The sequence below is a fragment of the Phalacrocorax aristotelis genome, chromosome 5 (genome assembly GCF_949628215.1).
Source record: "Phalacrocorax aristotelis chromosome 5, bGulAri2.1, whole genome shotgun sequence".
Lineage (NCBI taxonomy): Eukaryota > Metazoa > Chordata > Aves > Suliformes > Phalacrocoracidae > Phalacrocorax > Phalacrocorax aristotelis.
This window is the reverse complement of record NC_134280.1, coordinates 7817876-7833541: the sequence shown is the minus strand read 5'-3', so window position 1 is coordinate 7833541 and position 15666 is coordinate 7817876. Positions and strand designations below refer to the sequence as shown.

At 36.6% G+C, this 15666-nt stretch overlaps 1 protein-coding gene across 1 annotated transcript in view; it reads right to left on the bottom strand.

Moving 5' to 3' along the window:
- The window catches only part of DARS1 (aspartyl-tRNA synthetase 1), a 43290-nt gene that overhangs the window by 16225 nt on the left and 11399 nt on the right, over positions 1-15666 (bottom strand). The window contains exons 4-7 of the mRNA XM_075092837.1: positions 14270-14372; positions 5609-5711; positions 4078-4158; positions 3570-3629 (exon numbers count right to left, since the gene is read on the bottom strand). Of these exons, the coding sequence (XP_074948938.1) occupies positions 3570-3629; positions 4078-4158; positions 5609-5711; positions 14270-14372 (347 nt within the window). The remainder of the gene's footprint in view (positions 1-3569; positions 3630-4077; positions 4159-5608; positions 5712-14269; positions 14373-15666) is intronic.

The window sequence follows — 15666 nt, the reverse complement described above, 5'->3', positions numbered from 1 at the left end:
GGTCTATATAAGGACTCTTCCTTCTTCTTACCAGCTCTCATCTCTATACCCCCATTTTTCTACTCTACAAGTACGTGGTCTGTATTTTATGAGTTAACCCATCAGGAACAGATTCATTCTTCCTCAGCCATCGCTCTTTGGAAAGGATTTTTAAAGCCCCCCGCAATAATCACTGTTCTCCCTCCAAACATGAGAATAACAACTACAGCAATACCTTGGGATCTTGGCATTTAGGTACTTCCCATCCCTAACCTCAAAGAAATTACCAGACACCTCTGGAAGATCTTTGTCAGCAAACAAAATGCAAGATTGTTTAAAATACAGTGCGCGACTCTGTCTATTTTCACATGTACACAAGAATGGAAGTCTTGCAATCTTTGTAGACTACTTTGTATAGGACATCTTCACTAGTGTAATTTCCTTATTGTTAATCACACTCCTCCTATTGCATCATAATCAAACTCTCCCCAGTATATATCATACCTAGATGGAGTGATGCCATTTTTGGAAATTCAGTCCCTTTCATTGATGCAATAACCGAGTTTTCACAGCTCCACTTTATCAAGATTTGGCCCTCTCCAGTGAACTCATTGGTCAATCACTACTTAAAATTAGTTAAACTACTTAACTACTTTAAAGACTGTATTTAAATAGACAAAACTAATTTTAATTCTATACTAAGGACTTTTTTTAGTCTAAGTCTAGCCAAGATCTAGTTTGTTAAATCTTTCTCCAAAAAATGGTATCTCTATTTTTCATGTTTGTTGACCTTCTTCCTTAAAAAACTGGGGCACTGAGGAAACCAGAACTAGACGGTACATATAGCTGTGGTTGGACTTCCTCCCACCCTTGTAGGAACAGATCATCACAGCATCTCTGTTAGAACTATCCTGTTAACATTTCTTCTCTACAGCCCATGATTTGGTTTTCCTAGAAAGATGAGGAATGGGAGAGCAGTGGCCCACAATGGTTCTACATACCCCTCTGAGCTTTTAACACATCATGTCTTCTAATCATCTTTAGAACATGCCTACCTACACAGTGCATTTGAAACATTAGGGCTCCAAGTCCCATTTGTAGTACAGCTCCAGTCTATGTAAACAAATCACTGAAAATCAATTACTGCTTGGGGGGTGGGGGGGTGGGGGGTGTTCAGTTACTTTGCAGGATATGCTGCCTTTGTGTCCCTGCTTTTGTGAGTCCACTGCGTACAGTTCTTAGGATGTGCACATATAAATATAAGTGCATGTATTCTCACTGCGATTTCCCCCTTCTCCATTAAATACCTTTTCTGCTTATTCAGCTCTCCCTTTAAAAAAACAGGTTGAAATAACACACAATAACTTAGAATCTTCCCTTGCATGAGCAAAGCTCCTGCAAAACAAAGCAAACTTGTGCATAGGCATGAGCCTACTGTTCCAAAATCATCTGCTTTTGTTCCGAAACAAATAATGAAGTGTGCAACAGAAGAGACACACAGAAATGTGACACAGTCAGAGACAGAAACTTTTTCTGTCCATAGGAAGAAGGCAAGATAGATACCTAAGCCTAACCAAGGGAAAGCTGTGACCAGGTTACATCCAGCCATGGGTGCATGCAGAGGATGAGACATAAGGTACTGAAGTACATTTGATATTTCATCCTTTCATCAATTTTGTAAAAAGTTAACCTGAATTCCTGTTTAGCATGAAATAGCTGTTTAGCACCATACCACAGCAGCTGCTGGAGCTAAGGGGGAAAACAGCTTCTGTAGAATGCAGAGTTAAGGTTCAGACCTCAACACAAGGTGCCAAACATTGCTGAATAAATGATGTACCAACAAGGGTTGGGACATATAAGTTAGAAAAAGTTATCGCAGCATCCATTTAGCTCACCAGCTGTACCCTCCAGGCAGAATACTGATAACTAACGTTCCATTACTATACTGGCAGAGATATACAAGTAGTATTGGGAGAGTCCTGCAGGATTACTGAATGTGTACAGGGATGGAATAATTTTAACCAACCCCTTTCTGTTCTGTCTCTTGGGTTTATTCTGGCATTACAGTCTTCATTCTTTTTCCATTACTAAACACCTTCTTAGGTTTTACTCTGCAGATGCCCTCATCTGAATTACAGCCAAGGATACTTTCATGTCATTATTTTCAGCTATTATTTTTAACTGTTATTTCCTTTTGTATTGTTTATCTGTTCTCTTTGGGTTTCGTGGCTCTTTCCAGTTTATTATACAGGCATTTCATTAATTTAATGGATTTTCTTAAGTTTCTCTGGAGTGCTGTTGAGTATTTTTCTTCATCACCAGAAGTTCAAGTAAAAAATGGCACTTTGAGCATCCCAGAGTTCTCCATTCAATTTAGCACACTGCCTTACCACTACCATAAGCCATGATCCTTTAAATGATTTTCACTTTTAACCATTAGTATAGAATTATTTTCATCAAAGGTGCAATTTAAGACACAGATGAAGAGACCAATATGATGAGATACTGCATATCCTGAAAAGTAATCACAAATGGAAGTTGCTCAGTATTACACAGAAGATCAAGTGAAAAGCAATTAAATTTGGTCCAAGTAAAACAATTTCCACAAGTAGTTTTAGTTGCTGAAATAAGGAGATCAGATGTTCAAATCCTTTAAGCACCTCAGTGCCAGAACTTTCCCAAATTTTCCAATAAATGACTTTTTTTGTTTTATTTCCCAGGTCCATAGAATGATTTACTGAGAAACTGCCATTACCAGAACTTTAAAGGCAGTACTAGATACACCATAAAAATGAGCGAAGCACACTCTTTATTCAATTAAAAGTTAATTAAAATTTTATTGTGGAGAGTTAAGTATGGGAAAAGGCCAGAAAGCCTCATGTCAATATGAACAGCTAGCTACTTACACGCTTAGTGTTAGTTGCCGCTTCATTAAAAAATAAAAGTTCTGTAAGTGATTTAGTAGATAGGTTTTTTTGCTGCTGATCAGAAAAAGTAAATATTTGGGAGCTATATGAATTCACAGAAGGCTGTGTATCTATGACCTAGATGAGGAAGGCTCTTTCAAACAAAAAAAAGAAAAATATATGTATGCTGTGGAAGAAATAGAATGAGATTGGTATCATGGCTTGGTAAAATTTCACTTGCAAGACATGCATTGCAGCACCTCAGTTACATGTTAAATTCAAAACTTCCATCTTATACTTCACAACTGAGCTCTTACTGCAGTTTTGGGGCATCAAAGACTACATATTTGAGAAGAAATGTTGTGTCTAAATTGTCCCTATTCAGACACCTTTTGACTTCTGTAAATAAAAAAGCCCAGATATACATGGCCACATGCCAAATCCTAAATGTTCGCCTTTAAACTACTAGTATGTGATCTTTGATTAATGTCAGGAAAGGTGAACATTTATGATTCAAAAACCTCCGTGTTTTCACAATGCCACTCACAAATAGAAAAATATGTTGTTTAGTTTTCCTCTGGCCAGCAATACACTTCCATCAAGTCCACAACTTTTATTGCTTCATGGATTGGAAATGTGAAGAATAAACACTTGCAGGCAAGCATGAAACAGCATGTTCCTTACCCTCAGATCAATGACTCTGTTGTCCAGTCTTGTATCTTGGTTTACAGTAGCTCTTCCATCCTAAACAGTTGTGCAAAAATACATAATTAATACATACATCTCCAAAAAAAAGCCCCAAACTCACACAACAAAATAAAATAAATAGAAAAAAAACATCCTTTGGCTAAAAGCCAAGGGCTACTTCTAAGTTCAGTAGCATTTCTAGATCATTCTAGAAAGAACATACATCAAACTGGCAGTGTAGCACAGCTTAAGGTGTAACTTCTCCCAGAAGTCCCAGGCAGAACCTAACTATGAGGATCCAGAAGACACACAAAACTGCAAACCCTCTGGTTTTGACCTCCCACTGCAGTTTGGCAGATGTCAAAGCGATAGTTCTAACATAAATGAAGCAAAATGCAAGCCTAACGAAGCCCCAAAATCACTGCGCTAAGGAAGCTGCCTGGCTTTCATGCTTTTGTTCAATTACAAAGACAATAAGAAGTATTCGAGGATGCAAAGTTTTCACCTCCTCTCCTTCCACTTCTGGTCGAACAGCATCATCCAGCTGTAAGGGCAGTCGGGGTTCAGCTAAACTGATGACATAGATCTGAAAATGAGACAGGAACAGAAATAGCATGAGAGTCAGCTCAAAAGGAGGTGTGATTTACAGAAGGGTATTTCTGGCATAGACTTGAAACAGTGTTTGCATAGGCTGTTAGCTGCAAGACTGTGATTTTATTCAAATACTTGAGATACATGGGTACATTCTCATGAAAACAGTGGAAGTGCTTAGTTTTTATTTTCCTTTTGAAAGATTAAAAATATCTCTTTTTTACTTTTGGGAAGCACCGAGTTCAGCAAATACATACTGCCTGAGGGACAAGCCTATTGGCACGAATGCCAGGTCTGAAACTACTGGAGTTCACAGAGTTTTAGGTTCTGATTCCAGCAAGATCACCCTGTTCTTCCCCTTGTTAATGTATTATTTTATCATAGAATCATAAAGGCTGGAAAAGACCTCTAGGATCATCAAGTCCAACCGCCAACCCAACGTTACCATGTCTCCTAAACCATGCCCTGAAATCTACACGTCTTCTAAATACCCCCAGGGATGGTGACTCCCCCACCTCTCTGGGCAGCCTGTTCCAATGCCTGACCGCTCTTTCCGTAAAGAAATTATTGTATCGGAAAGAGCCATTTCAAGACTGAAAATCTGAGATACCTAAAATACAATCAGAGAATGAAAAACACCTTGCCTCCCTTACAGTCTAGTCATAGGTGCAGTGAATTTTATATTCTTTCAGAAAAATCAAGCATATGATAATCTGCACATACATTAAAACATGTTTCTTCAGAATCTGCAGATTTTTCCCAACACTGCTAGCTAAAATTTACCTTACTGCTATAACTATAATAGTCGTTGTACTCTACTCTTCAGGTGGCTGTGTTTCAGCTGTACTGTAGGCATACAGTTTGGTTGAAATCCTTTAGAAGGAAGGGATATTACATAAAAGTTTAAATACACTTTCTATTTAAACAAATGATAAAGTTGCACTTCCTCCAGCCCTACAGCACAAGCTACAGGAATTTTAGTTTTCAAGAGCTTCCATTCTGTTAAGCCGACGCTTTACTTTTGCTGAGAGTTATGTATTCCACTACACTGTATTAAGGGAAGATTGCAACTTTCTGATAAAGAAGAAACTTCTGGCTTGCACTTAAAAAGAAGCAGACTCTTTATTACAGTATCTGCTACAGTTAAGAATCCAAAACTAGAATTACAAGCATTCCCAGCCAAATTATTCTGGTGAGATACTTTATTTCACTTGGTACTGTAATTCCAATGACAGATAAAATCAGGAAATTCTAAAAATCAAACCTCATAAAATCAGAAACATTTCATGTTTACATATGATACACTGAAATTTGTAGTTTAAAGCAGTTTATTTCTCTGGTGTGGGACTGCTTATTGACAAAGTTTATATATGTAGATAGACAGACAGCCCAGGCAGATAATCTCTCAAACAATTAATCAGTGCTCCATTTGCTCAAAAATTTACCCTTTGAACGTGAAGCTCAACATCTTGCTGAGTACAACCTCCGATTTTCTGATGTGCTTTCCTCACAACACCTTCTACATCCACAATGCTCTCTTTGTTGATGCTGTCAATAAAGATAGGATAGGAGGCTTACTAAATTTCATTACGCCGCACTAGACTCAGTACTGAGCACTAGGACATTCACATACTGTATGGACTGCTGGAACAACAAAACAGAGTTAAGGATTTAGGTAAAGTTACTCAGTATACATATAATAACTGAGTAATGAAGGACTTTGCTAAAATATTCCCAGCCACAATAAATTCAAACTGGGATGGAAGACCTGGGAGGGAAAGAATTACAGATAAGCTTAGTGCTCGCTTGTTCTTTGTGTGTATATACATAAACTGACAAGTTGCATAGTTCCTTTTTCTAGGCCACATACACTCTTGTATGTGTCAGCTGATGCAATTATCTGAAAGATGTGTCTTCACCAGCAGAACAACAAACTGAAAGGAAGTCCTAGATCTGCGCGGGAAAATCAAAACTGAGCTTGTCTAAACTATATGACTTGTTACTGAAAGATGCAAGATGCTTGTAAGTCACTTCTCTAAAACAGAGGACATCTTAATTGCCCTCCACTAACAGTCACTAATAGTACATTAAAACACCATATAACATCTTGAAAGTCTTCCAAAATATGATATAAAGTGTGCTATAAGCAAACAATTACAGAAGCTTCAAGAGTCATAGGTGAGAAAAAAATTTGTGTAAGCAGTTTTTATTTAGGTATTTAAGGTACGTGACTCTAAATCAGTAACTTCCTACAGATAATCTCACCCCCACTGGAAATATATTTTCACTCTGTTTGCTAGCCTGCTTACAAAAGGCCAAATATCAGAAAATATTTCTTTCCTTTTTATGAAAAGTAACTGTTAAAATTAACTTTATCTTTCACTTCTCAGGCCTTCTTGAGAAGACTGGAGAGCGCTTTATATAAATCACTTGACCACATAAGCCCTTTGAAAGCAGGAAAGTAGAAGGCCCACAATTTAACTGCAAATAATAAGAGGTGAGCAAGGATGCCATCAGACAAGCCAGCCACTACTGATCTCGGTAAAGCAAGGAGCAGTTAACAGTCTTCAAGTTTACAAGGTTGGCTTTTTTTTTTTAATTAGTAGGACCCCTCTCTCTGCCCCTGAAAACCCATACAGCTAAGTCGGAGGGTGGTCAGGTAAATATTTATACACACAGGAGATGTTACTGAGGGGCAGTAACCCCCAGTTAAAGGAGGTAAGGACAGAGCACAAGCAGGTACAAGCTACTGCTGAGGGTAACTATAGTCCTAATCACTTGCATCTGCATCAGTTTAACTAGCACCACCTGGAGTAAGTCAGTCTAAGAGCTGTGAACAAAGCCTAAGTATTCTAGCACTACAGTCTTTTTGTACAGCTACAGTAAAACCACATGAGAAACTGAATAGGATTGGGAAGTTTCTCTTTAGAAATATCTATGTTTGGAATTAGTCATTCTCTCGTGTTTTTGAAGTAGGATTTACCTGGCTAAACAATTAAGTTTATCTTTTTAATTGCTGAGGGAAACTTAGCTTTCTTCTCTGATAAAGCCAGGTGTGACCCAGAAGCAGCTGAGATACAAATCACCAAGTGTTGCCAACTACAACTATTTGCTTGCCCTGCCTTCTACTATTCCTGAAGCATCCATATCAGCCCTACGAAAAGCTAGATCGATCTGTGGTCTAACCTGGGACAAACTTTTAAATGTTATAAAGCTGAGTTCAAATTTAGGTTATCCAACAGAAATTTTGAATAAAAATAAAAGTTTTGAAAAATCTGATTATATTAAAATAACAGTGGAAAATTCAAGCATCAAAGTTCTCAAGACCTAACAGCATCACTGTAAGTAAATTACAGATAACTGAAGAAAAAAGCCAAATTTGAGCATTTTAGTTGATTACGCTATTTCTTTGACGGTAATACTTTCAGGTGATAGAACATATTGGCAGCTGCTCTAAAAGTTATATAGGCCATGGTGCTTCATGTGCTTGACTTGCTTAACCATTAGGTAATTCCACATACTGCAGAAAAATTTGTGAATAGTATGTTTTTCTTTAAAAACGCTACAGTTGCTCAAATCAGCATAACAAACAAATGCCTAAATTTGTACAAAGCAGAGGTTGACAGGAAGCTTTAAATCAGAATTCATTCTGTTAAGGGTGAGCCTCCATTCATCTCCATTATTTAAGCAGAGGCAACAAATTCAAGAAAGATGAGGAGAAATTACACTAAGTGCTTAGAAGTGCACCCTCTTACGAAATAATTCTGTTTAAAACTCCTTAAAAAGACTGAGGCAGCAATGCAATACTTTGGGTGCAAGAGAACGTAATGGTAAGAAACACAGAGAATGTATCAAGCTAAAATAGTATGAGGCAGAACTATAAATTCCCTTTGCTTTTCAAATAAGTGACTGTTTAAAAGACTAAAAGTTTTATGCTGGTGCTTTTTTTTCCCCTAAACAGTTCTCCTCTATTTTCCCCCGCTTCCTTTTTCATGTCAACATTGTGGCAAATGCCCAGAAAACACTAATGACACGAATAGCAGTGTCTTCATTGAAAATACAAGTTTCTAACCCGCTGAATAAAAGCCCTCTCACTAATAATTGCAAATAAAAATGTTTTAAACTTATGATAGAGAATTCTTTGCACCATGAAAAAGAAAATAATAGTTAAATGTGAATGTGTTGTATGATGCATTCATAATCAGATTATGTATCCTATGGAGGAGACGTCATGCTAGTGAAGTCATTACAGAGTTTTGATAAGAATATGCATGGAATCCAAGACACGCCACATGGTATCTGTTTAAAAATACAGGAAGAAACTGACTTTTACATCATTGTAACTGTAATATTGCTTTGCAAACTTAAACTTGCATAGCAGAACTTTAAAACTTTGTACTTGTGATTAAATGTGCTTCTCCCTCTCTGCCTAAACTGGAGTTAAAATTGAAACGGTATGTTTCTTGGTTCGGAACACACTTTAAAACTGTAACATCCCTTCGTCGTTAAATTTGCCATAATTTTAGGATGTATTTCAACTCAGTTCCTACCTGTGTAGATCCTGTATCCAAATGTGCATATAAGTGCCTGGGCACACAGCAGTACTACAAAGTTTTCTACTGCATATGACCATTTTTGTATTTACAAATGTTCATAATCTACTCTAAACTTCCATTTGGTAATTAGAAAATATGCTTTTGCTCATTCAGACTAAATATCTAATCTGGTATGGAAGTAAAAGCTTGTGTTTTGAGTCCTGTTTGAACCATGCTCAGCAAGATCTAGTGCTGGAAAAATCTGAAGTCCCTAACACAGTGCATCAAATGTAAACGACAGAAACCTAGAAGGTGCCGTTTTGATTCAACAGGTAATTCTAAGAATGTTACTGAAACAGTAATTTCTCTTTAATTTACAACAAGAAACAAGATATATTAATTAAATGCTGGTAACTGCAGCAAAGGGTTCTCTGCATCAGCAGCAGCACTAAGTCATCTAGGTGATTTTTTGATAAAATTCCCCTGGATAATAAAAAAACCCAAACAAACCAAAATAAGTGAACAAGTAGCAGAAAAGCATGCCAAAGCTATCACCATTTCCATTAAAGACAACAATATTTCTATCTGTAATTAATATTACAGATAATTAAAGATAAGTAATATTACAAAGGACTAGAAACTGAATTAGGATGCATGATGCATTAAGACAGATGACATCTTTATATTGTTTAATCCTTAAAGAAGCTATTTTAATAGTCAGTCCAATGTAAAAAAATGCTTCTGTATAGCAAACTGCTTCTTTATATGTAAAGTTCCTTCCAAAAAATCAAGACTATAATTACTAAAATGTCCACTAGATGCCTTATGTCCCTCTTAATTATGTGCATGTCTATTAGCCAAGACTTTCTCTTTTAACCACAGGATTGCATTACTACAGTCTGTATGACAACATCTTTCATCAACAGCTTCATGTTGCAAGCTGAACCCCGTGTGGGCCTCCCTAAGTGAATCACAATCAACATTTTCTTGACCAAAAGTCTGAAGAATTGGAAAAGATTTGGTTATTTATAGACTTTAAATAGAAAATGTTTTACTTAATGGAAGCATCTATACTTGTTCAGACATTTCTTTTTTTTCTTCAACACTTTCCTATTAGCAGACTACACAAATCATTATATTAATACATTATTAAATCTAAAAATATTAAATAATGGTAATAGAACATAATAATCAATGATCCTTCATCTGAATGTCAGTGAAAGCTGAAGGAAATAGTTTACTTTGCAAAAAATGAGTTCACTTTGTAAAAAGTTGAAAGTATAAACATTTTATACCCAACCCAATAAAAGCAACTGTAATACTGTCTGCACAAATACACTAAGTATCCATTAAGCGCTCCGAAAGGGGAGTTAACTGACATTGTATACATGAAGGCCAGGTAAACACCATTTTTATTCTCTTCATTCTAAAAATATAATAATCTGTTTCCTATACCAACATTCTAAGACCTGGATATCCTCTGGAGGAAAAAAAAAGCTTATCTTCTTTTAAAGATTTTAAGCAACAAAATCCACTATACATTTTTAATCATTTTTGCTGGAAAAAAAAAATCTGCTTTATTTCCCTTCCGAATTTACCTAGCTTCACCATCTGTTCGTTGCATCTTTTCATACCTTTGTATCTGCAAAGTAAAGAACCCTCCATTGGCAGAAAATCTTCTTGCACAGCTACCATCAGACTGGGATTTAAATTACTTACTAATTTCTCTTGGACAGGACAGAGCTTTTCTTTCAGTCTCACAGGAAGGCAAATCTGCCTAACCGCATATCATTTCATCTTGCAGCTTCACGACCAACCTTTTCCAATTTGACATATACTCAGACACAAAGACAACAGAAGTGGACAAAACATTCCAGAAATAGCCTAATGACTGGCATATATTACATTACTGGCATTTTATTCCTCTTTTTCAAAACTCAAGAGTTCTCCTATCGCAGTAGGTAAGAGAACTGCATGGACTCCTGTCAAGTCAGTTATCTACCATGATCTCACATTTCTCACCACTTACTTTCCTAAATATTAATCCTGAACGTACACAAAATCTGAACTAACGATCACAAAGGTACAAATTCACACTGAAGAGTATCAAAGTGATTATTCTATATGCTTCTAGCCCCTAATTTACCATTCCAATTTCCGTGTCACCAGCAAACTTAACAGCTGCAATTTTACATTTTCTCCAGTTCACCGATCCAAAAATTAAACAGAAATGGATATTTCTGCACTATCCAGCAGTTTTCCTGGTACTACTAATTCTTCTAGGTGATGAACTTAAGTATATTTTTCTACATTGTGAAGCATTTTCATACAGGGTTACCCATCTTTCCCCCCACCCCCCAGTTTTTAATCTCTTTTCTGGATTTTCATTCTCTAGCCTACTATAAGGAGCCAGCAAATTACTTCCTGAGTGAGGGCACATTGTTTGGGCAGCTAAATTAGAATCTGTTAACCACCTCTCCCAACTGCTGTATCATATCATGTGGCTATGGCAGCAGGGTGGGGAAGGGAAGGCTAAAAGCTGATATAAAAAAAAGAGGAAAAAAAACCCAAAACGACCACACCCAATACTTTATGGAAAAAAAGCAGGTTGATAAATTACTAATTGCACCACTTGGCACCTCTTCTGCCAGAAAGATACAATTAACTCTTTCTCTTACACAGCATCCCTTGCAGGACTAGGCTGTATTTTTTTTTTCTGATGAAAAATGTAAAGAGTTCCACAGCTCCCAGTCCAGTATCTTGACTGGCTCTGTGTTGTTGGCTACATAGTTTTTGGAAGCTCAGCTAGAAACTTTTCATAGTTAAGCTCACAGAAACGTCTTTGTGAAACTGAGTTAAACCAGTATTAAGTATCTTTCACTAAAAAGAACTCAGTATGATAATGGAGATAATTAGTATATAAATGTTGCTAGACCACAGAAGGTTATGAAAGTTCTTGGTTTCCATGTGCCAATATCTAAAAGAGGAACTGGTTTGTTTATTATTTGTGAAAATGTGTACAAAAAATGCTCTTGATTTAATCAGTTCTCACTAAAAATTCAAGATCCAGAATTTCACAAACTATTTTAAAGAAAGTTTTGGACCCAGTATCAAAATATGAGAAAGTAGCACATGAAAAATAAAGTTTATGTACTACCAGTGAAAAACTTCAGTTTAAAAATTTAATTGAAATACAAGGGTTTTATGTTAAATGTTTCCTTCAATAAATGTGTACTTCCTCATTTAATGTGTAGGAAACAAGGGGAGATGCTGAAAAAAAGACACTGAGAAAGGCAGAGAAACAGTATAGTTATAGTTAGACATCTAAGACCAGCCGAATCTGTTACGAATAGTGGCATCACTCCACAGCAGGTGAAAACTAGCAGAAAAGTGATTGAAGACAAGGCAGGTACTGTTGCTGTGCTTCAGGTATTACTGACACAGCGACCACAAGTGCACTCAGAATTCAGAGAACCACTACAGCCTCTGAAGGACAACAGGCAGCTGCAATGGCTGTATCAGACAAAATTGTAGAAGATAAAACAATGGAAAAAGTGAGAGCATGGCAGGATATTAATAATATAGGTTTGCTGGTGGGAAGGAGTAATGAGATGATTGCACTAAAGGTGTTAAAAAACCAAAAGCAAACACCCAAAAAAAAACCCAGAAGGCTGTAGCAGAGGAAGTTCTATTATTCAAAGAACACGATGGTAAGCATGTAAGTATTTCAGAAGCACAAATAATGACTAAAACATGCATGCTATATATTAGAGAGGTTTAAGTCAAAACAGTACAAACATCATGAGCCTGGCTACTCAGAGGAAATCAGGTCTGTCACAACAAAAGTGGGGAGATGACAGGGAGTTGGAAAGAACCTAAGGATGAGGTTCCACCTGATTTAACAGCTCACTGCTGCCAGAAGAGAAAGGAGCTTTGCCCTCTTTTTTTCTTTATTTCCACATACCCCTTTTCACCATTTCCCGCTCCTTGTTAGCCCTGGGCCTCCATGACCTAGTGTAAATCACTAACCTGACAGAAGACTAACCGAGTAAAAAAAGATTGGTGAATCAAAAAAAAGTCAGGGAAGGCTTACAACTGGCAGGGTCAGGACACGGCAGTAAAGAGTAAGGACCAACTTGTCTCTCATGAGCTCCTAACCACTGAGCTCTGCCACTCATGAAGAAATTCAGTTGTGGAAGAAAGAACTGTGAAGAAAACTGAAAAAGAGAGATATTGTAGAGAATTGGAGAACAGGAGAGTGAGCAGCACAACTCTAAGAGTTGTTTCACTGTTCTGTAGCGGAAGTTTGTTGAGAGACTAGTAGGTTTGACAGAGATAAATTGGGGAAAGAGTAGATTATACACTTAATCCTTTTCAAAGATTCTAAGCGCTGGAGAGAACAAACTATCTCATGAAGAAACAGAACACTTCACTTTGGCTCATAAACACCTGTAAACAGCATGCTTCACACTGGCACTGCCAACACTAAGCACCGCCAAACAACAAACACTGCTGGTTCTGTTCTCCCGTTGCCTTGAACCTCATCAGCAGAAGCATTATCCTAACCTTCTAAACTTGGCTTCTGGAAGTCTATACTATAATGAATCCCTCCTCTCCCTGACATATTGAAGGTTGAAGGCTGTAGCACTTTTGCAGCTAATTAGCGGGGGCTCCCTTCCCAGGCATGAGAGTAGTGCCAAGAACTACACAGAAGCAATTCAAGTGCCACATGTTAAACATATTATTGCACCAAGCTGATCCACATTTCTATCTGGGAACAAGTAGATATAAACGATTAAAAGCTCTTCTATAAAATCACCTTTTTCATGCAAGCATATTTAGTACTGGACAACCGTAAAACACAATCTCGAGGCAAGTAGCAGGGGAAGGTAATTTTTTATTTTATCTATTTATTTAGATATATTATTTACATAATATTTATTCTATTTAATCTTTAAGAACAAACCAAATAACTGAATTAAATTGCTGCAACAAACACTTGTTTAATTGACAAGTCTAACTATTACCCCCAAAAAAATATCTTGAAAAGTAACTTAAATCCCCCATTAAACTTTCTAGTGCCAAAACTAAGGTTTAAATAAGACTAATTTAGTGTACAGAAGCTACTCTTAATTTCTTCAACTCAGTAAGCTACTTGCAATATGGAACTTCTCCACATCAGTTCTAGCTATAAAACATATTACTACACTGCACATCTTGTAGAAGAAAAACCCTGAACATGTGTAGACACACACAAACACCACACACAAAATAAAGTGTCCCACTAAGCTGAGCTTGCCAGACTTTTTGTTAGCCAGCTTGAAAGTAAATGTAGGTTGTCTATGGGGAGAGAATGCTGCTTCAGCAGTTCAGAATGAATTTCAAGCCTGTTCTCTATTTTATCTTTTGTCAGTGTAATGTATTCAACGCAATAGTGAGCTGACAATTTAAATAACTACATTTTAAAACAAACGAAGCATTGAAGTTAATGTGTGAAAATGGTCCCAACCCCTGGGAGTCCTGGTTCCCACCATTGTTTACTCTGACAACAGGATATAATTGCTTACTTACTTGGCAGCAAACTTTACCATCTGCTTGCTTGCATGCTGTCCCACAGCCACAAGAGCCTGGATATTAAACTGCTGCTGACGCAGGACTAAGAAACACTGCTTCCCTGAATACAAAGAAAAACAACGCAGGTGTATTAAGGACAAGTCATTCAAGATCTTTGTGAATGAGAAAAATGCTTTACTACTATAATATTAAGCTGAGCTTTTTTGGGGGGGGGGTGTCTCCCTCTCCCCGAAATGGCTACATCAAACCAGTCAGCTCTGCATGTACAGACATCCCCGCCAAATATTGAGATAAATGAAATAAATCTGCCTTTCATCTACAAACATGTGAATGGACATTTTCTAAAAATAACAATAAGCCTTCCAAGATTAATATCTAGACAAAACAAGAACTAGAAATCATAACTTTTAAAGTATCTATTGTTCTTCAACTGCAAGAAGTAAATCATACTTTTCCTTGTTGCTTTGCTCACAACTACTTCAAGGCTACATTATTTAAAAATAAGGTTATTTTCATCTTCTCAAATTAAAGCTGTAGAGTTCACTTTACAAAGCTGCTCTGAGAGAAATAGGTTTGATTTTGCACCACAGGGACTAAACCAACAATGTTCATTCTATAATACACCACACATTCAGAATGAAAGGGAACAAAAGGAGTATTGATTCTGGTGAATGACAAGAAACTAAAAAGACCCAAGTAAAAATTCCTCTAAGAGCAATTTATTCATGAACAGCTTAGGGAAAAAGAAGTTAGTAGGAATTAATAATAATTTGCAAAGAACATAATGCACTTTCTTGACTTCCAAAATGGGTATTTCCAAGTCAACAAAGCTCTTTCTAATCTGTTTAGCTGACAGGTACAATCATTTCATATTTCTCCTCACATTTCCAATAATCATTTACTCCTTAACTTAGATTTAAGGAAATATGGTGATTTTAAATGATTCTTCATCAGAGAGAGAAATGAACAACAAACACTTCATTGTTGTACCAGTATCTGATAAACGGCATCAATATAATTTTAATTCCAAGTTCTGACTCATAACATTACATTTCCATTAAAATGGTGAGAATACGAAAAAGCCAGAAGCGTTGTTATAGATAGCTATTTCCCAGTTATTGTTGACTTAGACTATAAAACATTAAAATCAACATATATCTATCTTGAATACTGACACTAAAAAGCTAGTTGCAGTTTTCATTTGTAATTATGGAGATTACCATTCCTGACACATAGCTACAGATAATTTAAACAGTATCAGAAGATAAATGCAGAACATTTGACACACTATCCGATGGAAATAAAAGCAAACTTGTAAAACTAATACAAAATATTATTAAAAATTAACATTATAATTATTGGAAATAACTTTGTCCTATGGTTATGATTTCAGA